Source organism: Tenrec ecaudatus, chromosome 13, assembly GCF_050624435.1.
Source record: "Tenrec ecaudatus isolate mTenEca1 chromosome 13, mTenEca1.hap1, whole genome shotgun sequence".
NCBI lineage: Eukaryota > Metazoa > Chordata > Mammalia > Afrosoricida > Tenrecidae > Tenrec > Tenrec ecaudatus.
Window position 1 is genome coordinate 97,287,089 of NC_134542.1, and position 24,655 is coordinate 97,311,743.

At 48.1% G+C, this 24,655-nt stretch overlaps 1 protein-coding gene and 1 long non-coding RNA gene across 6 annotated transcripts in view; one reads left to right on the plus strand and one right to left on the minus strand.

Annotated features, from left to right (window-relative positions):
• Positions 1-4,870: 4,870 nt before the first annotated feature.
• LOC142424556 (uncharacterized) lies at positions 4,871-6,924 on the minus strand. Its single transcript, XR_012779372.1, has 3 exons — positions 6,678-6,924; positions 5,133-5,283; positions 4,871-5,028 (listed from the first exon to the last, which is right to left on the minus strand). It is a non-coding gene; the product is annotated as an uncharacterized LOC142424556 (long non-coding RNA).
• The window catches only part of ZEB2 (zinc finger E-box binding homeobox 2), a 141,889-nt gene continuing 122,123 nt past the window's right edge, over positions 4,890-24,655 (plus strand). For 2 of the 5 annotated variants that reach the window (XM_075529848.1, XM_075529852.1), the window contains exons 1-2: positions 4,890-5,303; positions 7,863-8,004. In XM_075529848.1, coding sequence (XP_075385963.1) covers positions 7,932-8,004 — 73 coding nt within the window. In that variant the 5' untranslated portion in view covers positions 4,890-5,303; positions 7,863-7,931. Of the gene's footprint in view, positions 5,304-6,944; positions 6,967-7,644; positions 7,701-7,862; positions 8,005-24,655 lie in introns of those variants that run through there. The other 3 variants (XM_075529850.1, XM_075529851.1, XM_075529849.1) reach the window with 3 other exon arrangements.

The window sequence follows — 24,655 nt, forward strand, 5'->3', positions numbered from 1 at the left end:
CCTGAACTGCTATGAGAATATAGAACAAAAACCAGTATGGGACTTTGCTCACTGAGCTAGATGGCTTTGTCGAGTTGTTAACTTTTCCCTGACACCTGGTGAACTTGCTGCCTCTGACCACGCAGGGAGTACTTTTAGGCGGGGTGTCCCTGACCTCCTGCTGGTAGACTAATTACATATTAAAAATTGTGTTTTCAAAACACAATGATAAATCTGGACTCGTGAAAGAAGCAGCCGAGAGAACCGACGAATGTTAAGAGAGAAAACAAGAGATTGCAAAAGGAAAATATCAGATAGAAAGAAAGGGGGGATGGAGGAAATGCAATTGGGAAAGAATTTCCAGAAAACCGGGATAAAGGGCAGGGAGGGCTGAACGCAGGACCACAGGGAGGCTCCGTGGGAGGGAATGCGAACGGGAGATTTGTAGTTTTGAATCCCCGGGCGAAGCGTGCTGGCGGCGCTGCCCCCAACGTCCTAACCTTCCAAGTTGAGGAGAGAGCCACCTTCCAGGGCCTGCGGCGCCCCCAACTTACTCCAAGTTTCCTGGGCACTCCCGCAGGACCCCCTTTGGCCAGTCCCTCCCCCCCCACCCCCAGACTGACAGCCGCGCGGCGGCGGAGGCGTTCCCAGGCCCGGCCCCGCGCACGGTGACCGCCCGGCATCGCCGCCCGGCCCTGCGCCGCGCCGACCTGCCCACCGGAAGCGGGGCGGCGAGCCCGCCGGGTCAGCTGACCGGGCGGCGGGCGGGGGTCGCGGGGTGCCCGCGCGGGGGCCCGCCTGGCGGAGGGCCGTTGGGAGGGGCCCGACCCCCCACACGTGCTCCTGCACCCGAGCGGCAGGGCGCTTCCTAGAGATCAAATGGAGGGACCGAAAGTGGGGACCTAGGAGCAGGGAGGGACACGAGGGGGGGGGGTCCGGGGAAGGGGAGGGCGGAGCGCACGGAGGGCACCAAGCAGACCTGTTTTGCATCAATAAATTAAGACGCTCTTTGGGGTCCTGAAGTTTGCTGGTGGCTGTCAGCGGAGACGGGGGCAAAAGCCCTGTAGCCGAGATTCAGCCCGAACTTCCAAAAATAAAATTATAAAAATCACCCTCGGAGCGGCCGCCCTGCCCCGGGGGCCAGGTGACGTGCGAGCTCCCACGGCCCGTGGGCCTCGCAGTAGGGCGGGTCTGAGGTGCCCTGGTGCTGGTCTGGTTTTGTTCGCAAGGGCTTCTCAAAGAGATGCTATTGGTCATTTCTTCATCATCTTCTTTTAAAAAGAGAGAGAGAAACAGACTTGCCCCTCTTAGCCAACTCCGAATGGAATGGATTGCGCGTTTGCGCATGAGAAAACAGTTTGGCTCGCCTTGGACCACTGCCGTCCCTGTTCCCGTCCCTGTCCCCCCCACCGCCCCCCCCCCAACACACACACACACACAATCTAGAGGTCCCGTCGCACCCTTTGCTTGCAACTCTGAAAGAAGTTGGCCACTTCTTGTGTACCAGCATAGGGGTCAAATAATTCCTCTAGATGAAAGTTCAAATCCGTTTCAAAACTAGAATGGGTTCCTTTTTTTTTCAAATGTACTCCTCTTAGTACAAAATAAACATTTTCCGCGAGAAAAGAAAGAAATCATTCGCTGTGGCCAAATTACAGTTCTTTCTACAGCCTTGTGTGTTCAAGGGCACAAACATTGTATCTCTTCGGGCATCTGGGTCGACAAGCGTGGGGGAGGGGGGCGGGGGCGGCAGAGGAGGCAGCGGCTGGGAAAGTTGAGGAAATTGACAGTCTGAGAGGTCAATGGGGGGGGGGGGACCGACACCGTGTCCTGACTGGAGCGGATTGGGAAACAAACGGGCATCTTTCTCGTGGAGCCTCGGTGGAGGGGATCCTGAGAGAGGCAGTTTGTTTTTTCACCCAAGGAAAACCCTGGCGAATTATCCCCACCCCTTCAAGGTCGATTGCAATATTATTTCACATTTGCATGTATCTGCGGTTTTAATCCCTTTCGCCTGCTCTAATCTCGAAGTGGATTGTTAATGGGGAAGGCAGACGGGGGAAAGCGCGATTCCTTTGCAGGACTTGCTCTTCTGTGTGAGCAGCGGAAATCGAGCAGTCCCCAGCTCTCTCTGGACTTTCCCTGCACCCTGCGTTCCTCAGTCCCGCTGATCCCACGATCCCTATTGTCCCCGACCTGGCCCTCGGGCTGAGGGAGTGTTCCAGACAATTTATGGTCCCACTTCCCCGGAGCCCACCGCCTCTGCTGGGGTGGAAAGCCTCTTGGCCAAAAGTCTGGGTAGGCTAGCAGGGACCAGGGATAACCTAGTGGGTGCTCACACCTCGCGGGGCCCTTCATGTGTCACTAACCAAATACACACCTTGAGGCCAGGCTGGAAATGTTTTCTTTCTTTCTTTCCTTTTTTTTTTTTTTTTTTTGACCCCAAATCAAATCCTTGCACGCCGGGACTCCCAAGTGCTAAGTGTTGGGGGGCTGCCTCCTGCCACTCAAACAATTACTGAACCCAGGGTAATCAGATGATTAGGTGTTTTTAATGGTAATACTTAGGGGTCTTTCTTTTCTTTTTTTAAGTCGGAGCCTAAGTAACTAGACATTTAATATACATAATAAAGACAAGTGTTTTCCCCAGCCGCTCCATTGGATCCTTTGACCTGAGGTTTTGCGAGGCTGTGAGGGTGCCACGGCTTGTGGAGAGGGCTTGCTCCAAGCGCTGGGCTCCTCTGCCCCAGAACCCGCAGAGGGGAGCTGGCAGGAAAACTTCTAGGGAAAGCTGGAGCTATTTTTCTTCTCAAATAAAAGTTAAAGGGGCAAGAGGAAGGGGAGGAAAGAAATCAATGATAACGTATGGCTAAATTCCAGAAGAGGGACCTGATAGGAAATAGATGTTGTTTTACCATTGATACAGCACATTAAAAGAAATGTTCCATGTGAAACTGAGACTGTAATCTGTCTGACCTCTGTTGGAAACGTTCCGTTTTCTTTTATTTTTACTATTATTCGTGGTCAGAGCGGAGATCTTGAAGATGCCTCTTGTATGGGTGCTTCATGTGGGATGGGTGGGCTGAGGTGGCGAAAGGATAACATTGTCAGGTAGCCTCATTGTAATAAATACTCAAGTCAGGACAGAGGGTTGTCTGTGACCATCTCAGTGAAGATCTACTACATCAGGCACTCTGGAGTTAAGATGAGTCTGGGTGCCTGGTCCCCTCCCCCACTGAGCCTCTCCCCTCAGTGAAAAATAAGCATACAAAATACAAAGACGTGTACCTCTAGCAGAGTGGATGTGGCTCCCTGAGCAGTGGCCCTGCCCTCCTTTGAGGGCAAATTGCCGGTGACTCTTGCATTCAAAGTCTGCCTTTAGGTACATATTCAAAGCACAGTTCAAAGCAGTTTGTCTTCATGGAAGAGTCCAGGGTTGGATCAGGGTTGTTTTTGTTTTTTGTTTTTTTTCAGATTGTCTTAGACCCAACACAAGGTGCTGTAGCCCATTTAACAAGGTTAAAGCAGGAAAATCGGTGTGAGGCAGCTCTTTGGTCCCCTTCTACACCTCTGTCTCTACCTTTCTAAGGGAGCCTGAAAGCTGTGAGGGCTGGAAGTTGATGTGTGCTCTGAGATTCTCAAGCATGCTCACTAGGGAGAAAAAAAAAAGAGCCTGTCAGTTCTTTAAGAAATTGAGCCTGAACCATTGGAGGCTAAGCGATTTCTTCCTTTCCGATAAATGCCTGTGCTCAGCATCCTCAAATTTGGCTGTCTTTATTTACTTCTATATTAGTTCCAATTATGTGTAGTGTAAACCAGCTTTTTGATTAACAAAACAGCAGAGCATTGGTTAAGAACACTTAAACTTCAAAAAAAATTCCCCTGGGAAGTGGGCTCTGAATTGGTTAATAATGTGCAGTACTTGCTAAATTGCTGACTTCCAGATGTGGAAAATATCTTTCTTGTTTAGGACCTATGTAACCTGATTGGATTACGACAGAAGCGTCACGTTGGAAGCTTTTGAGTGATTATTTAATTAACCATACAGTAGAAAGCTGTATTCTCCAGGAAATCCCTTCCATATTTGCATAACCAATCCCTCCAGAGCAAAGGTGGAGTCTTTTCTTTTTAATTTTACTTTAATTGCAATATCAAAAAAATATATGCCCCAAAACTTAGACCCCATGCCGTTTTATCTTGTTCCCTTTCTTCCCTGCGAATGGCCTTCTTCTCCCTTTCTTCCTCCCTCCCTACACTCTCTTCCCTCACTTTGTAGTAAGGTCCCCGTGAGATGCAGAGAGAGAGAGAGAAATTCAGAGATCACTCAACCCTGTGTCTTATGTTAATTTACTTAGAGACCCTTAAAAAAAAAGCCAAACAACTTTTGGGCATTGGGATCAAATCCAGATATCCATCACACACAAGCATGCACACACACACACACACACACACTCACTTCAACACACAGTCTAAGATACAGTTCACATGCTGCTTCTTGTTTTTTTTTTTTTTTTTCTCTTCTGGTTCTGGCATCTAAAAGGGAAAAAAAATTAAGGGAAAGGGCAAATAATTCAGTTCAAGAAGCTATGCTGAGAAACCCATACAACTTAATGTGCACCTTCAATCTGGACGTTCTAGCTGCCTAAGAAGAGGCAATCTGCCTTGAGGACCCGGGACCTTTCCCTTTAACTTTCGCCCCTTGGAGTTCTCCAGTTCTGTGAATGGTGTGCACCGTTTTCCGCCCTGTACTCAGTAGGATTTAGTGATGAGGATAATGATGCCAAAGGCTTGACGGGGGGGGGGGGGGGGGGGGGGGGCGTGGAGATGGGAGGGAGGGAGGGAGGGAGGGAGAGAGGAAGGGAGGGAGGTGGAATTTCATTTCTTCCACTAAAGCGTTTGCGGAGACTTCAAGGTATAATCTATCCCAGATCCTTTCCCAGAGAGAAACTTGGCGATCACGTTTTCACATGATGCTCACGCTCAGGGCGCTTCAATTATCCCTCCCCACAAAGATAGGTGGCGCGTGTTTCAGGGTCTCTCCTCTCTCTCCTACAGAAAAGAAAAAGAAAAAAATGTCATTAGAAGAGGCGTAACACGTCAGTCCGTCCCCAGGTTTGTGTTTCCTGGAGTGGCCGAAAGAGATCAGTTCTAACCTGCTCCGCAGGAATAACGGTCCTGCCTCCCAACACTCTTGGCGAGGTTTTGTACAGTTTGCTCCGGGAGCTGTTTCTTCGCTTCCACCTTTTTCTCCCCCACACTTCGCGGCTTCTTCATGCTTTTTCTTCTCACCATTTCTGGCCAAAACTACAAACAAGACTTCGCAGGTAGGTTTTTTTCCCCCTTTCTCTCTTGTTACCCCTTTTTTGGTGTGCTCTTCCCCCACCCTCCTTTTCTAGTTTTCTCGTTTCGAGTGAGCCTGTGAGTCTGAAGTGAGAGGGGTGTCTGCGGGTAGGAATTTCAGGTGGGGTTGGCTCGGTTATAGGCAGCTTTTCCCAGGAGTGGCTTCTTCCTTTCCCTCACAACTCCAGCCCTCTCCTTTTTTTCCCCCTCCTTTCCCCCCCCCCTCAATAATTCGCCCTGTACCTGTCCATCCAGGTAACCTAAGGTGCCTTTCTACCCAGCTGGGGAAAAGTTTTATTGAGAACGAACTGTATGGCTGGAATACAAGCTCGTCCAGGGGAGAGTTTCTGCACCATTTTTGCATCTGATTCTAATTCATTATATTCAGCAATTAAAACTTGGCAAATACCTGTTAATAATTACAAAACTTGATTGATACGGATCTAGCAAAATTCGGATGCAAGTCTTTCTTTTAGGCACAGCAGTCCAGCCTCTCCCAGCGGAGAAGGGCTGTTTTCTAAGCAGAAAGTTGCCTGTTTTTGTCTGCTTAGCGAGTTTCATTTCTTTATTTCATTCTTTCTGTGTGTGTGTGAAGTAACACCTCAGTTTCTGTGATCATAAATAAAGAAGTGAAAGTCCTCATGGAACCCGAGTCGTTTACCAAAGTGGGGGGTGAGCACAACAACTGGGAAGAAAATTGCTGTCAGGATAGCAGGGTCTTCAGGGAAGGATCACTTTGGGGATTGTGTTTTAAATGGCAAAGTCAGATAAACATGGACACGCACAGGCACACATACATACAATTCCAGTCCATACTTTAGCACTGAAAAGTCAAGAGCCAGCGATATCAGGAGTTCCCAGGAGCAGTGGCGAGCTCGGCTCACTGGAACATGTTTATCTCTCACCTACTTATATATTTTACATGCTCCCCTATAATGATGAGGGCAAGATTACTAACTCGAGAGTAAGAAATAACAGGCAGAGATAAAGTTTACAGCACAAATGCCCTGTCTCCCTCACACACACATGCTCATAAAACTAACAGCTTACTTTATTAAACATGTATTTATATGCAATCGTGTGTAAGTCTCAGCATGAATACAGACAGGCCAGCTGTTTCATCCCAGACACTTGTGTGACCGTTTCTTTATTTCAGAATTTTCCCAACAATTTCAAAACAGTGGGAAAGCCAAGAAATGACAAAATGTGCCCAACTTAAATGAAAAGTCTTTTTGCATGCCTAGGTTAAATTTAAGGTGCTTTCTAAAAGGTCCACTTCCCCTTCTCACCGCACCCCCCAACCCACCCCTACCACCACCACCACCCCTCTCAACAAATGTGTGGAAACTGATACTCACTTTCCAGGTTTTCCCAAAAGCTGCTAGCACGGGAGACAATAGGTGTGGGGCGTGGGGACGTAGTGTGCGCGGCAGGGAAAGGGTTAATGGCCCTTGTGTTACAGTTTGCATCTGTTACATCTTTTATAGCCCCCTGTTTAAACTAATCCTCGAGGCACGGCGTCTTCCCCACCTCCACCGAGTTTCAGGATTCTCCTCCTCTGCTGCCTGCCTCCGAGAGATTCCCCTTCTCCAAGTTTTGACAGGTTCAGCTGGGAAAAAAAAATGCAGCGCCTCTCTCGATATTTAGGTACAAAAGTTTCGAAGCCAGAAACGATAGAAACATTTAGGAGAGCTTAAAAGTATCGCCGTACTGTGTACGGTTAGACTTTCTCTTTCTTTTCTTAAGAAAGAAAAAAAAATTTTTTTCTACTGGAACTCTTTAAGGGGCACCAGGGTGGGGAGCTTGTATGTGAGTGAAGTGTGTTGGGGGGGTGGGGGGGGAGACTTAAGTAAATATTGTCCAAGTGGCGGGGGAGGGGGGTGTCAGTGTCCAGAGGAGCTTATAATTATATTTCTTATGGCGGCGTGAAAGGGGGATCTTAATTTGAGGAGGGGGCGGGTGGAGACTGTGCCTCGATTAACTCCGAAAGGGGAGGGGAGGGGGCGCGGGGCAAGTGGGCTTCCTATAATTACTATTATCAATTTACCAGAGTGTGCTTCAGCTGGGGGGCTCTTTCGCGATGTTTGTTTATTTGTTTGTTTGTTTCCTCTGGGGAGTTCGGGGTGGGGTGGGGGGGGCAAGATGAGAGCGAAAGAAAGCCTCACCTCACCCCAAGTTCCTGAGCCGGGCTGAGGACTTTCGGAGGAAGGGGTCCGCCTAGCCCTGAGTCAAACAGCCGACTGTACCGCCGCGTGCATTCCCTCATACGGTCAGGAGTTATGACTCATTTTGAAGATGTAATTCTTGTCTCTCTGATCCCTTCGCGGGTGCAACACACCAAACAGTAACAAACACAAAGCGCCTCGGGGCCAAGGCTGGAGGTGGGGGGGTGGGGGTGGGGTGGGGGCCGCCGAAGTTTCGCTTTGGCGTTGGGGGGCGCGGATGGGTGCTCGCCGGGGCCCTGGCCCGGCTCCCCTGGGCGGCCCGCGCGCGTTTCAATGGGCGCGGGCGATGCCCACATTGTCGCTGTGTTTGGTTGCTAGATCGAGCCTGCGTGCTGCCGAAGCAGGGCGCCGAGTCCATGCGAACTGCCATCTGATCCGCTCTTATCAATGAAGCAGCCGATCATGGCGGATGGCCCCCGGTGCAAGAGGCGCAAACAAGCCAATCCCAGAAGGAAAAACGGTAAGAAGCGGCCCCAACCAAACTTTTCCGGGCCACGCCGCGGCTCCAAACCCGGGGAGAAGGCGGGGGGAACGGGGAAGGCACCGAGGCGGCGGCGGCGCCCGGAGCTCGCGGGGCAGCCTCCCTCCGCGGCCGGCGCCGGAGCCCGCGGCGCCGGGCCGCCCGGCCGGGTGGGGGGGAACTGTGGGGGGGGGGGCAGCGCCGGGCGAAGGGAGCGCCGGGGCGCCGAGCGTGGGGTCCGGCCGGGCCCCGCGCCCCACGCCCCGCCGCCGCCGCCCCTCTGCCTTCCTCTCGGCTCCCGCCGGGCCCGCGGGTCCCCGGCCAGGCTGCGGGAGCGCCGAGCTGGGCGGGGGCCCCGGCGTTGGTCGGGCCGGTTCGCGGGCCGGGGGCGGACGTGGTCCCGGGACCGCGCGCGCGGGCGGGCAGGCGGGCGGGCGTGGGGACGCGACGCCGTGCCGCCGCCGGGGCTCAAAGTTTCTTGCGGGATTTGCACAAACGCCTCTCCGAGCGCCAAGTAACGGTCCGCGGGCAGCGGGGGCCGCCGGGCGGCCGGGAGCCCGGGTGGGAGGGACTCGCTGGGCCCCGTGGGGGTCCGGCGGGGTCCGAGCGGGCTCGGGCTGGGGGGCGGCGGGGGCGGCGGGGGCGCCCCTCCCCGGGGCTCCGTCCCCCGCGCCGGGAACGCGCGCAGTCGAGGGGCGCAGGGCGACTTTTCCGGGCAGTTTCCACCCGGGCAGGAGGAGCCCGGGATCCAGCCCGAGTCCGGAAGGAGGAAGGAGATGGGGGGTGCGAGGTGGACGCACCGACCCGAGGTGGGCGACTCGGGGAGGACTGACAGTTGAGTCGGTCCATCTTGGAGAGAGAGGCCGAGAAAGGACACAGAGAGGGAGAGCGAGCGAGCGAGCGAGAGACCGCCCGCCCCCCTCCTTTCCCCCGCTAGGTATAACCCCCAACAAAATCGTGGGAATAAAAGAGAAAAGTGATTGGCAAGAGCGCGGCCGGCGCCGGGGGGAGGGGAGGGGGCTGGGGACGCGAGCGAGCGCCGCGGGGCTCGAGAGTTGGGAAGGAATAAACCAATCCCCCCAACACACGAGCCCGCGAGCGCCTGCCCAGCCCCGGCAAGGAAACTTCTGGCTCCCTGCGCTCGCGGCCGATGCCCGGCGCGGGGCCGCCGAGACGCTCCGGCGCTGGGCGGGAGCTCGGGCCCGCGGGCCGCCTGCAACCCGGGCCCGCGCCTCGCGGGGACCAGCGGGGCCCACTTGGAGCAACTTTCCTCTAGGGGCGAAGGTTGTGCGCGCCCTCCGCCCACCCTGGAGCTGCGCGGCGCGGAGGGGGCGCAGTGCGGGGTGCTGGGGAGAGACAAACACAAAGACGAGAGAATTTTGATTAGAGACGAATGATGCTTCTCTCTCTCTCTCTCTCTCTCTCTCTCTCTCTCTCTCTCTCTCTCTTTCTCTCTCTCTAGGTTTTGTGTGCGCGCGTGCGTGTGAGTGTGTGTGTGTGTGTGTCTTGCTTGTTGTGGTGGAGGTGTCGAGCCATATGGGGGAGTGATAGAGGAATTTTAGTCAGAAACTGTTCCTTACGATATCCTGTCTTTCCCCTTTGTGCTGCCTTTGATCTATTTGCTTGGCTTAGTATTACAAAAAACAACTACAATAATGTATTCCGAGATCCCGTTCAAGCTGCTGCTTTTTAAGTCTCTCTCCCCCTCTCCCTTTTTTAATTTAATTTTTTTCCATGTTGGTATATCTGGCATTATTTAAGGTGGTCCATGCATGGGAAACCTCCTCTTGCCCATCTCTGGGTAATTGAGGAGACACTAAAATCACACCTAATGCCCCCCTCTCCTCTCTTGCGTTTCCACTGTTCTTTTTATTAAATGTTGGTTATTGATTTCCTAAAATCAATGTCTGTTGTGGGGCTACCCCCTCTCTGACAAGTATCTAAAGCACGTTGCTGATCAACTGGATAACAAAAAGCCTTGTGCCAGGGGCTTTTCTTCTTCTGTTAAACAGTCTTTTTTTTTTTTTTCTTAAGCGGGGGTGAGCCAGAGAAAGGGACTTGAGACTTGAAGCCAGGTCCCTGCTCTTTCGTGGGACAGCTAGGTTAGAGTGTTTCTTCTTACCTTCGGCCTCCCACCCCCTCCCACCCCCAAGGGATTTTGCCACCAAAGACCAGTCCAGCCTGGCTCGAGGTCAGGCCCGAGCCCAGCTCTAGAGAAAGAGAGGACTCCAAGCTCCCAGGGAACCCGAGGGGGGCAGCAGATAAGGGAGGCCCAATAGGGGTTTTGCAGGTGAAGTAAGCTTTATGGAGGTGTACACCCACGGAAGCTGCAAAGTCCTTCCACCCCACCCCCAGGCACTAACTTGGGAGAAGCCTCCACACCCCGGAGTGGGAAGGCGAACTGTATTTTAAGGTCCTGAGCACTTAACACCAAGCATGGCCATTGCACTCTAACTTTGACTATTACCTGCCTCTTTTTTCCAAACAACTGTGGGAAATAGGCTGGGACTTGTTGTTGTTGTTCTTGTTTTTCTTGTTTGGATTTCATTTGACTGGGCAGTGTCCTGATTTGGAGAAACATGTAGAAAAGTCCCCTTCCTCTTCCTCTCCTTTCCCCGCCCCCCTTGTCCCTCTTCCCATCTCTTTCACATCAGGCACGTATCTTTTCCCGTTGGGAATTGCCAGGATTTATCTGAACTGAGTGGATTTTTCTTCTTTCCTGGATCCATGGAAAAGATGTCACGTTGGGGCTGGTGTCTTTGCTGCTAACACTAAATATGATGATGCTTATCCAAATCATATAGAAATTCCTAGAAAGGAATACTGGCGATCGTCACTATAAAAGTAAAAGCTTTTTTATATATGTAAAGGTCATCCCGAGGAGTAGATTTTAATGAAACAAACATCATAGATACACATAGTCTAAGGATGAACTTGTAAAGCTGTGTGTGTGTGTGTGTGTGTGTGTGTGTGCATTTGCAAAGCTGGTCTGCAATGTGGGGGAGGAAGCAATGCTGCATACAGTTATTAAAAAGCAAAGGAGAAGGAGGCAGTGTGAGGGAAAGAAAGATAGAAGTCTCTCGCTTTCAGAAGTCTCTAGACGCCACTCTTCAAGATTCTGAGGCTAGCAAGATGCCTGAGACAAAATCCAGTGTCAGGGCCAAGGTAACTCATAGCAGGCAGTCAGTCCCCTTGCCCCCACCTGGAAAGGGATGAAATACCTTCTAAGAAAATAAGATGTGCTGGAGAACAGGAGGAGTGGGGGGGGGGCAGAAGTGAGTTACCCCCCAGACAAGAATGTGTGTCAGTTTCAAGAAAGTTCGGTCAGATGATCTCTAGTCCCCTGACTCACTTGGTAATACTTTCACTGAAGCTGGAGAGGAGGGGTTGAGGGAAACCCAGCCCCCCTTTTGTATGCCTTTGATTACACCCCACTATCTCCACATAGCCTTCACTTCAGACTGAGCTGCAGATGCCTGCTCTGCTGCCCTCCTTCCCCTGTCGCAGCCGGTTTGTAACTTGCAAAGTTTGTTGCCTTTGCCCTGGTTTCAGGCATTGGCTGCTGGGGATGCTCCTGCTTCCCTCCCACCTCCTGCAGAGCCTGAGAAGTGAGGCCTGCCTGCTGACTCCCAGCACCAGCCACTGAAAAATCTCACTCACTCACTCACTCACTCACTCACTCACTCACTCACTCACTCACTCACGTTGCAACTAAAATCAAATCCAGAAACTGCTTGTTGCAGGAGCGGGGATGAAGTTATGTTTGGAAGAACGGTTTTAGGGGAGAAAAGAACTGTATCAGAGGGGAAAGTGATGAGGGAAGGAAAGAAAAGTTAAGCCTGATCCTCCCCCACCCCACCCCACCCCTCCCACGCCAACTTCAAAGTTTCAACTAAAGGGTTGGGGACTGGGTGGAGCAGATAGGGAGCGTTTTCCAAACGCCTTGACGGCTCTGGTCTTCAGGAATACTGAAAGAGGATAAAGTTGGATGCTTTGAAGGCTTTGCCTCCTAGAGCAGAAGCAAGCAGATGAGCAGAAATGATTATCCCTGTTTATAATGAACCCCTTCTTCTTACCACTCCCTTGAAGGGAGGGGAGGTACTGGTGGTGATGCCTAAGGGCAATGGACTGAGAAGTTGCTCCCTTCTCAGAGGTGATTAAGTGACAGGGAAAGGAAATGCTGTCAGCCCCTTCTGAAGGATAGAGCTCCCAGCTCTTCTCCCTGAGAGCTGAAGTTGGAGTGGGGCTTTGAGTCAGAGAGCCCCTCCGTACACTTACACACTGAGACTGGGAAGTTTCTCAGAGTGTAGGCATTTCAGACTTGGTTGTCTTTGTGAGCACACAAACCTTGGGCATGTAACTTCCTTCATCAAGTTGATGAGCGTACAGGAAACCCGGTTTGCTGACCCTGGAGACACTGAGAGGCAGTTCCCGTGGCAGGTACCAGCCCTTAGGGTGCTCCAGAGAGATCCACCTCCATCCTTTTTTCTGTGCAGATCTTCTGCAAATTGTGTCATGCTGCACACACAACCACACCAGGCTGGGGGCCGTATAGTTCGACGAGTCCATTTTATTTTGCTTTGGAGAAATGGACCGGATTGAAGTAGAAACCTGCCTTCACAGCATAGCCACCAGGCTACTGGCATCCAGAGAGTGACGCTCTAGCAGGGGTTTGGGTTGGGCTAAGGATTTTGAACTGTACATGATCTCTTTGTTGCCAAATTTTTAAAAAATGGGTTTATGTTTCCAAGCATTTATTTTCAAATAAGAATAAAAGCCCAGATAAAAGTTCCCTCCTAGCCTGCAACGCTATGTGCTTTGGATGATTGCTTTCTTAATTCGTTCTCCCAATGTAAAGAAAATACCAAGAGGTTAGCAAGGACCCTAATGCCATTTCAGTACTATTTCGGTGGGTTGGGGTGGGGGTGGAGGGGGGGGACGAGGGTCTACCCTGAAAGTAGAAAGGAGAGTGTTACCAGCTCCCTGGTAAGGCCGTGTTTACTTCAAGATGTGGGAGATTCTTTCCCTTCCAACTGTTTTTGTCCTGTGCATTCTTCCAAGGCTTTTAAGGTGCATTTTCTTCTGTATGAAAGGGAACTCTTTGTCTTTTTCCTCTCTGGCACCATGGCTTCCCAAGGTAGACACTATTTTGTGCCTGTCACAGAGAGAGGGCGTGCAGGTTTGCAACGCTCACAGACAATTGATTGTCTGCCCTAATGTGTTTCATTTACATGTTTATAACGTCAATGGTGCTGGGGTGTCCACTGCACCATTCATTCCGGCATTCCCACAAGGGGGCAATTGTCTGAATGGCCAAGTCAGACACCTTTTTGATTGCTCTTTGGTTGTCTTTTTAGAGCAAAGAGATAAAGGAAGAAAATCTGCGATGCAGAAACACTAGTTGAAAATGTACAGAATTAAATGTCCCCACAAAAGCAGATGTTAACGTAAGCCCAACTAGGCTCCTTAGCTAAGATGTGAAGGTTGAAAAACAAATTCAGAGCAGAGGAAAGAATTATTTAAAGCCAATAAATAGAGTCTTATCCAACGCTTCCCCCCACCACCACCAGCCCCCCCCCCCACCGCCTATTTCTTTTCTTTCCTCAGCAATCAGAAGATGAAATGGGATGTCCCTTTCCCCTTCTTCGTTTCATGTTTATGCCTTGAAACATCCAGGCACCTCCTCGTTATTTGTATGGTTGCCGTGATTTGTGAATCTTGTATATATTTACACAGCTCTGTTTATGCCAACAGCGTCAGCTTACCACTTGGAAAAATCTATTGAATGACTATTTGAGCGTTGAGGAGGATAAACTTTTAAAAAGTAGGATCCAAGTGTTTATCCATCAAGCACTTTTTCCAAGGAGGCTTTATGGAAGCCTCTGCCTTAATAGCTATGTGTCAAATACTTCTATCCTGAGAGGTGACAGTCATGTTAGACTGCTCTCAGGAAAAGCATAACTAGTAGCTTACCAAGTAAATAAAGGATTTCGTTTTAAGGAGTTCTGTACTGTGTTTATGCTGTGTGTGTATGTTGGCTTTTGTCTCCATTCAGCTCGCCACTGCAGCTTATGCATGTATGTCGTGCACATGAATACACCTGCTTTTTTAAAGGGTTTCACAGTTCAGATGGTGTCTTGCTGATTCATTTAGCTAATACAGGCAGTAGAAAGAAGTTGGTCTGGTTTCACGTGTGGTCCACGAGGAGTCTTGTGTTATTGGTGGGAGGTCGACAAGATGGGGGAAACTTTTATAATATTGTAGTAAATTAGGGAGGGGGAAAAATCACCAGTCTGAAAAACTGTTTGCCTCTCAGGGGGAACACACACACACACACACACACACACACACACACACACACACACACATGCACGCACACACAGTAGCTGCACCGTTAGCTGGACCCCTGACACGGCGGTCTTTTGAATGCCTTAGGTATGATTTCACTTTCGCTCACATCAATGCTGACCTGAATGCCTTTCATATCTGATCCGCTGTGTCTCTCCCAGTAAACATCCCCTGAGGGGAGAACAAAGAAAGAGGCTCTTCTTCTTCTTAATCACAATTCAGCCCTTTCACCGCCGGCAGGCTCCATTTGCATTCTGCCACAGAAAGCCAAGATGAAAAGAAAGAGAGAGAGAGAGAGAGAGAGAGAGAGAGAGAGAGAGAGAGAGAGAGAGAGAGAGAGAGAGAGAGAAGAGGAGAGGGAAGAGAGAGGAGAGTGGCTGGGTAAAATAACTTAGGTGTTTGTGGCTGTTTGTTGGGCCTCCCCTAGTTACCAGCCTTATATAGTTGATGCTCCACCAGGCCCTGTCGCTCCTGACAGGCATATAGTGTTACAAGATGCATGTGTGTACTGTTACGGCCTCCCGCTCAACACTTGAGGGGAATGGTGTCAGGGAGAGATCAGATTCTACCCCTAGAAGCCCGTGAGACTCGGGGTCAGGTGTGTGGACGTCCAGCCCTCGAGTGCTGCCTGTTAGGTGCCGCTCCTAACGATTATTGTTTACCATTCGAGTAGGAAGGTGAGGGGGGTGGGGGTGGATGGGAAGGGGCCAGCTGGAGGCTTCGCAGAGGAGGAGGAGGAAGAGGAGGAGGAGGAGGAGGAGGAGGAGGGATGCTCACAGTCTCCTGCGTGCCTGCTGTGACTTTCTGGATGGGTTTCTGGACCAGGGCACCAGGGAGCCACGGTGACACCCTGCCTCAGCACACTGATAAATCCTCAGGAAAACTGGAAAAGACTTTCTCATTTTCCCCCTTCATTTTTTATGATAATTCATATTTTCAAATGAAAGGAAAAAAGCCAAGAAAGAAACTCTCAAATGAGCCAAAAAAAAAGGAGGGGGGAAAATCTCTGAAAAGAATTTTAGGGGGGAAAGTTGTTCTATTTTAAAAAGCTTTGAGGGCTGTAAAGTGCCACGTTTTTCACACCTTCTCCATACTTTTTTTTTTCAGATTTTTTTAGTATGTTTCACATTTGTGAGATGCCAGCCTTTTTGTCTCTCCGACTGGAGGCTCTACGGTTCTCCGGGAGGGCTTGGCGGTGCTCACGTTCTCCTGAGAGAAAGTGGGTGCCCCAAGGGCGCCTTTTTCCTGGGAACGGTTTAAACCATCCAAGGCGGACCTGTCAGCTTTGACTGTGTCACTTGCCTCCATTTTCAACATGTAAAAGTAACATGCAGTCAGTGGTATCAGAAGGAGACCACAGCAAGAGCAGAGAGCTTGCGTGAGAACTTTCCAGTTATCTTGCTCCTAAACACATTCTCTCTCTCTCTCTCTCTCTCTCTCTCTCTCTCTCTCTCTCTCTCTCTCTCTCTCTCTCTCTCTCTCTCTCTCTCTCTCCTTTCTGAAACCACATTTAAGATCCCAACAGTTTCTTCTAGATTAAGCATACAACACACACACACACACACACACACACACACGCAAACTTTGGATGTGCAACTGCTTCAAAGAGCAAGCACAGTGAATAATGTTTCCCAAAAACCAGGGCGACTAATTTCTCTTCTAAGAAGAAAATCAGCGGAGACATTACAAGTTGTACACGAGCATGTGACACAGATTCCCATTTTTCCTCCCCCCCCCCCAGCCACCAAGAAGGTTTACAGAATTTGCAAAAAGAGATTATCCCTACACCTTCCACCCTTCCTATCCACCCTCATGACCTAAGCAATGAGGGATTTAGGCAGATTTACTTCAGTAAACACCTTTGGATACTTGGGGGGAAAGTGGGAGTCTGTCTGCAAAAGGAGGCTTTGGTGAAGTGAGGTACAGGGATAATGCTTTACCAGGCCTCTGTAATATTAACCTCCCCAGCAATACAGGAGACGCCTTAACTCTTTGCATGCCTGGCCCTTTTTGCTCCGCAGATAAAAATTCTGGCTTGTCTAAAGACGTTCAGAATTCTGGCTCTAGCAGTTTATGATTCGGACAAGTCGTGTCGGCATGAAAAGTGTTCAAGCTTTTTGAAACAATGTGGTTTAATTAGATGAGGTGGACTTACATTGCTCATGAGCCCTTTTATCATTGGGTGATCATTGGTGGGGGGCTGGGGAGGGGGTGTCAGGAAAAAAGCAAGGAAGGAATCGAGGCAGCACATTGAGAATTCCAGGAAATACCTTTAGAAAAATCTATTTTCACTTCTTGCTTTTAAAACCTTTGACTACGGTAGCCGGAGGGACCAGAACAGCTGGGCCTGTCCCCTGGCTGGAGAAGACACCAGAAGTTGGTGCTGAGGAAAGGGCTTCACGTTGAAAAGCTGGAGGAGGCCAATTGGACGGTGACACTATCTCAGTCTTTGCATCTTTGCAAGGGGGAAGTATTGCCTATCTTTCAGAACTTGGGAGGTCATGTGAACCTCAGAGCCAGGGCCTCAGTCCAGCCGTTACCAACTCGAGGCTTCGCAAAGCTGGCAGAGAGGCATTTACAAGAGGAAGGAGTTAATGGTTATTTTTTGCCGGGCACAAGAATAACTTACAGGTGTTGCATTTGGGCTTAAATAAGATTGCCTTATTTAGTTTCGAAAAAGAGTGTAGGTGTCAATGTTCGAGCAGCCATAAATGTGTGAGAAAGTAAAGGGTATGAGACATGACAGAATTAAAGGTGTTTGCTATGTTGTTACACCGTGTGTCAGGCTGCAAGCTCCCTTTGTCACCGCCTCCTGGTAATTTGACAGCGCAGATCCACTTCCCCTCTAGGTGAGACAGCATTTTTTAACTGGAGTTATAAAGATGGCACGCCCTTCCCACTGCCTCCTTGCTCCCCCCCCCCCCATCCATGAATTCTATTTGAAAGCATCTTGCCCTGCGACACAATGAACAAGTGCATGCCTACAAGGGGGCTGTGCGCTTGGGGGCCCGGGCAGCACCAGCATTACAGTAGCTGGCATTGACTGTTGTTTGGCAAGAAGGTCCTCTGCCAAATCATCCAATAATTAAGTTTTATGTTATTTGTATGAACGACCAAGCATGCAGTATTCCTTTTCAAATCAAAGGGAGGCTTAAAATTACTTTTTGAACACTTTCAGACCATGGTCAGGTCACAGTTTGGGGGCTGAATTAAAATGATCTCATTCATGATCTAATTGAGGTTGGCAAAACCTTCGCAGTAGCAGGAGTACATAAATATAAATCAAACACCAAAATTTAGCAAATCATATCATTTGCTCGAAATCTGCTCATGAATTATTCTCCGATTGCCAGCCCAGAAGTTAAACTTTGTCTCCCCTCAGCAGCAGTCACTGTGCATATTTTTTCAGGCTTCTGACAGGAAAGTTAGAGTGGAACAGGGAAAGGAGAAGGACGGTGATCGATTTCTCTTCAGATACTGTGTGTTCGTGGCCCCAGAACGTGTGCCCGCTGATGCAGCCATTTACACTTGCTGCCGTCTTGGTTAGGAAATTAATATGGGCTTCTAAAAACGGGACTTTGGGAAAACGACCACTGTGTATAGACGTGTGTGTGAGGAGCAAGCATTCTGAGCAGGATCTGATTGAACTTTGCTTTCAGTTTTCAGCTGAGGAATGTAATCACCTTAATGATTCATGATTATTTACAAATTCAGTTCTATTACAGTGTGCTGAATTGAAGGGATGGTATTCGAAGTAGCTGCTAGAAATAGAAGACAATGTAGAAATATTAGGATAGATATTGGCTATTCTGGGGTGATGCCTTTTTTAAAAAACAAAACAAAAAAAACCACAGTACTTATAAAATTAAGACTCCGGGTGAATTTTCCTATAATTTATGGCATTCAATTGTATGTCCTGCTGTATTTAACCCTTTTTAGGGCATTCTTCATGTTTCTTAGTGGCTATTTGCTATCTCCATTTAAACCCACACATGTTGGTAGCAACATGAAAAGCTCTAGTTATTAAACTGAAAATTTTGAAACTACATCAAACAATCTGACTTATAGGAAGGTATGCTTCTGATTCAAGCATAAACACAGAATTGGCGAGTTCAGTTGATTTCATTCTGGGAGCAAATATGGAAATGTGTTGTTGTTGTTGTTGTTTTAATCACCAGGAGATGTGGAGAGCATTGCGAATAATTTCAGGGGATGGAGGTAAATGGCCCCATCCTTTCTGGAGTAGATAATTGTCATGAGTGGTTTTCCATGACACAATGACAAAACATATCCTACATGAAAAACTATAGTGAATTCCTCATTAATAGTCATGCTGATAATATGACAACATAGTGATTTTTTGTTCTTTATATACCATTTCTTACGTCTTTTTATAAGAAAGTCACTCTTGACAAGGTGATAACCCCCTGTCCCTAAAGTAAGAAGCAATCAATCATAGATCAACAGATTAAGATATCATGCTATATAAGATCTTTGCTCTCTGGAATTCTCTCTCTATTTCTCTCTCTCTCTCTCTCTCTCTCTCTCTCTCTCTCTCTCTCTCTCTCTCTCTCTCTCAGGTGACTATTTCAAATAACTCATTGCCCAGATGATCTACATAGCCCGCATCATTCCTTAGCTTAGGTTGCATTCATATTGTCTTGTGTATCTGAGTAGCTGTAACCAAAGAAACTTTGCAATTTGCCTATTCTTGGAAGTATCTAAGTTCTTATTTTAGACACAAAGCACATCAATGGAAGTGTATCACATCATGAGATTTCTCAGTTTTGAAAGGTGAGGTTTATATATAAAGAACTCAGTAAGCTGTGTTTTCATAATAAATAGGCCCATTAAGAGGGGGGAAATCTCTGCATTAAAAATGGGTGTCCTCTAAAGAATTCCCATCACCTTTGCTCTGCTGATGGGAATTGGAAAATCAAATATAGCCCACATGTGTGCACGCCTTCCCAAGACACATGCGCACGTGTACCCTGGCACTCCAACTCTATGATGTTCACTACAATCACATCTCTTATGAATGAAACACTTGGAAGCAGTGCGGTGAGAGTAGAGGTGGGGAGTGAGGACACCCTCTGGTTTAGGGGATGGATCCTAAGGGAAGCAGCCGCAGGGGTCCTTAGGCGACTCGCCTGCACCTATGAAGCTAAACTTTCCTTTATAATTGAGGCTGAAGTATAAGGCTTGTGCTTTCAAATGATTTTCTATCCGTTTTCTCCAGTATGACCAGTCTTAACCAAGGCGATTCTAAATCGATGGCAAGTCATTAGAACTTTCACAATAGCATTCTGGCGTCGCTAATCAAGAGTATGGTTGAAAGTGGTATCTGCAATATCTAAGAAGGGAAAATGGAGGAGTCTAGAACTAAGCTGAACATTTAGAGACATGTGGGGCTTTCGACTGGCATAGATAAAGTGTGAGGTAGCCTTGCCCTGTGAAGGCAAGACCACAAATGATACGTGTCAGTAGGCTCTGTGATAGGGCTTCTTGGCCACGGTGTTTGTGTGCTGGCAAACTGCTATGCTGAACAAACAGCTCCTCTGGGACAGAGTGATAAATGCAGAGACAGGCTGGCTTCAACCAGTCTCAGCAACCCTCCTCAACCACACCCCTTCTCTCAGGCCCACCTCGCACATCCCACCGTCAAACCACCTTTCACCCCACCCCTTTCTCTGAAATTGACAGTAACGGAGAGGTGCCTAGAGACTTTCAAGGTATCAGTGGTGAGTAATTATCCATACTCCCCAAACCTCTTCATCAGAACTCTCCATCTGCCGGGGAAGCCCTTCTTCTGGGCAGGCTTCACCTGGTCTTTGTGAATGGAGCTGCACTGCCCATCTGAACTTTTGCAAAGTTGAACTTTTCCCACCTTTGCTTAATCATCTGAAAGCGACTTGCTTGCCTCTTGTCTTTGACCTAGTCACGGGAGTCTTATTTCCTAACATCGGGGCTGTCACATGGTGAAATGCCAAACAAAAATCTGCCTTAAAAAATACAAACACACAAAAAAAATACAAACACGATGGCCTTCTACTTTCCACTTTCTAGCCTTTTTTTTAATCTAACATTTCAAATGTAGAAATAAAACATTTCAGCCTATTTTCTTCTCCTTCTCCTTCTTCTCTCTGTTGGAGTCCTTATTCTCTGACTAAAACCTGTTTACTGGTGCGTGTATGTGCGTGTGTGTGTGTGTGTGTGTTTCCCCTGACATTAAATGAATTTCCATCTTCTACTTCTGCAATCTCTAAGAAATAGATCAACCATTATATTTTTTCCCCTGCTCGTATTTCCGAGCGGTGATCCTGACAGCAGGACGATTATTGCACTTTATGTTTTCGAGGATGTTTGCTATTGCTAGTTACAGCAACACTTATCATAAGACAGCAAGAAAAGAGTAGTCCCTGGTAATTAAAGTAATGAAATATTCATTTACTCTACCTTTTCTGTAGTCTCACAAATTAGGCTGCTACATTTACTGCCTGCGCTGCCTCTGCTTTTATTATGATGGCAGCTTTCGCATCTGCAATTAGGACTAATTCTGACAGTTACAATTTCTGAGGGATGGTAAACAGCGAACGAGATGTGCAGCAGAGGTATTACACGTGAAAAAGCCCTTGTCTCTTTAACCTTGTTGGTTTTTTTCTCGCAGAGGTTACCTTTTCCCAATGGTGCAAAATCGACTTGACATAACTGTTCATCAGTTCCAGGGTTTTCCCTGGAGGTATTTGCATCAAATCAGCCCAGTCAAGCTTCAAGTTGAAATTGGCAGGCCAGAAACTGACAGGGCAGAGACTGGAGAAGAGACAGCTAAAGTACAGGCAGCAAACTGACAGTGGCAGAGTGAAAGACAGAGGGAGAGGGGGAGTGTGGTTGGCAGTGAGAGCTTTTCAACTTCCGTGTAAGAGGGAAATCTCAACTCCACATGCACAGAGCTCAGTGCAATTGGAGCCTCGAGGAGCTTGCAGGGGGATGTGCCGAACACCTCCAGCTTAATTCTTACCACTAGGACTCCCCAGCCCTGCTCCGGGGGGCTTTGCTCTTATTTCATCTGATTGGATGCCTAAAGAGGAGTGGGCACACATAATTAAACAGAAGGAAAGTTCTGAGGCACCTCCCTAGCACTTATGAAAGCTTGAAAGACAAGTCTTATGATCCGTGTTACAGGAGGAAAGGAAGGCAGTTTTCCTCGCCCCATCATTGTCAGCCACAGGAAAGTTGATAATCCTCTTCACTAGTTTTGTCTTCTTAAAGTTCTCTGCTGAAGCAAAATAAATGTTCACAGAGACCAGGGCTCAGCACACAGTGTAAATTCAACAGTTAATGCATGTGGGGCCACACAAGCAACCACCGAGCCAAAAAATATATTTGAAGAGAAAGTCTTTTGCATTCTGCGGGGTTGCCAGTTCTCTTTGTCAACAGAATGCCCTCTTCGCCTGATAACGTAAGAACATTCGTTCAGTTGTGTGCCGGCCAGACAGACGTGGCAAACCCTTACAGTCACCATGATGTGAAAGTCCTTCTTTTACCCTCTGGAATGTCACTGTAAGAAACATTCTCTCTCTGTAAAACTTTCATAATTGCTCTTAATAAGAACGCACTTCCTTTGCCTGAGTGTTTTTGAACATCCTTCATGTCTTAGGGGAAAATTTTTATTATTATTATTATTTTTTAGACGTTTTCCCCCATCCTTCGCCGTCTCTTCTAGCTGCGGTGAGGGCAGGAGGTGTCTTGACTGGATGATTTAAAATCCTCTTCACTTTCCTAACCAAACTTGAGGGTCGAATAAGCCCTTGCTTTCACCCCGTCTTCTGGCTCTGTGTATGACAGGCATTGGCTGATCTGCTGATGCCCATTCGACAGGCGCTGTTGAACTAAAGTGGTGTGACGGCACAGTTTTGTTAAGCTGTGAACAAAGGGCTGAAGAGGCCTCGCTGGCATCAACCATGTGCATATTGGCCTTGTCACAGTTTTGCTTGATTTAATGCTCTGTTTATTCCTAGATATTAAAACTTAAATTCCGAACAGTGTTTTCAAATACTACCTACCAACTTTATTTTAAAGGCTTTAACTTGGAAGGTCCCAGGGGCCTATGAGCTGGTCCAGTTTCTATGTAACCAGCATTAAAACCCAGCTTGGAAAATAAAGAGATTGCCAGCAGCCTTTTAGCTCTTATCCATTTTAAAATGGGATTCCTGTCTTAAAAAGTCTTATTAGGGTCAAAGATTTACTTTTTGCTTTGACCAATACTTGAAAACCATTCTTCCCTTCCAACGGTAGAGTCTCACATGGACTCCTAAGGAAGCGTTACCTTCGGTTACAATCTAGGTGCAGTTACACTTTAAAAAGAGAGACAGGCAGACTTATATATTTTTAAAGACACTCGGAAAAGATTCCATTTGCAAATACCTGTAAGGGCAGGCACATTGCAACCAGAAAGGACTCCGGGCATTGATGCTACAGTGAGCCCCATTTAAGAGATGACAAAAAGAATGAGGATTGAGACTTAATAAAAAAATGTTGCAAAAAGCCTCGTTCCAAAGAGAGCAACTACTTCTTCAAAAACAAAGCAAAGCAACAACTGGTTGAATGAGTCTTGAGTTTTATCTAGGCCAGTGTTTTGTTCCTTTCTGCTTCTTGTTTTATTTTATTTTCCCCCCTCTCTCTCTTCAGGTTTGCTTCAAGTGTTTGCGGAGAGATTAGTTTAGCAAGTTTATATTGGGGAGGTAGTCATGGGAAGCAGCTCGCTGCTCTTAGGAACGTGCGGTGGGTCAGAGTGGGAAGACTCAGGCCGCTAAGACCCACTAAGGCCTGGGATCAGGTACTCTATTTTCGCTCAGAGACAGGCCATTCCCAGGAAGGTCTGTGAGATGACATCTCATCCCAGCAGGCGCACAGATGTTACCACTTTTAGAAACTTCCAAACAAGCATAATTGCTGGAACAACTTTACGAAAAGAAAAAAAAATTAAGTCGATTGCCAGAACACTCCCTTTCCATGATGTAAAGAGCCTACGATTTGAGATATTCAAGGTTATTTCCCTCCATTCATAAAGCAGCATCTTTCCTGAGACCTGTCAGGAGCAAGGTGAGGAAGCTGGCCAAGGAGAGAGAAACATTCGCTGGCATGAAAGCCTTTCTGCTCATAACCAGTGAGATTACACTAAAAATCTGAAACTGCATCTCCAGGAGAAAGGACAGCTATGTTCCCACCTGCTTTAAGCACATTGCCTTAACAGTTAGTTTGTAAACTGAAACGAATGTCCTTTTTCTTTTTCAAATAGTCAGTTTCTTCCATGTTCACTTAAAACCAGTAATTCTTGCCGGTGAGGGGTGACTAGGCAAGAACAAGCTTGGATTTCAGGTCTTTGCACAGCGTCATAAATGAAAAAGACCTAACCCTCCTAGCAGCCAAGCCTGCAAGAGTCCCTGTGATCTGTTTTCTTAGTTTCACTAGTGATGGTTGTGTCTAATCCCTTAGGAAATAGATTTACACACCAAATCTTCCACCTGGCAAAAGAATATGCCCTTTAGGAGTAGATTAGTAGGACAGATTCTTACTTTATATGCAAAGCGAACTTTGGCATCGGTTTGATGTACAGAGTACTTGGTTAACAACTGTTTAGGAAGAAGACAGGCAATATAGATGATCTGTCTTATGCCCCAACACCCAACTTTGTCCTGACTTATCTTTAGAGTACGCTAAGTGAAGGCCGCAGTCCTGGTTAACATCTTGCCACAAAGGCATACTTAAGATTAACATAACTTCTCACCTTCTAATGAACTGTCCTAGTTCAAGATCTTCTAGGAATGGCAGGGTTTCCTGTTTTTGTTTTTCACAAGACCGAGGAGTCACAATGTAGAGATCTTGTGAATAGTGTTCTTTGCACTTCCACAATTGCTTACATGGCTTTGTCCTCCCCCCCCCCCACCCCGCTTTTTTTCAGGCTAGAAGAAATGGGCTAGCCCAAGGCTTACCCAGGTGAATCATTCATTGGACAACAGCAGCCCTGTGAAACTAAGGGTGTTTGGGGAGGGATGCGGGGATGGGGGGGGGGAGGGAATGAGGTGCTGGTATTCACAGAGGAGAACTTTGTGGAGACTAGGAGTGGGAGTGTTATTGGTGTTCAGCATTCCTAAAGGGAACTCTAATTCACGTGAGAAGAGTAAACATAGATCTTCTAAGAAACAGGGATTGGTGGCGGTTTCCCCTCCCCCTCCCTCCTTCCTGGCTGAATGAGCAACAAGCTCAGCTTCACCTAAATAAGATCTTTGAATTTATCTACAAC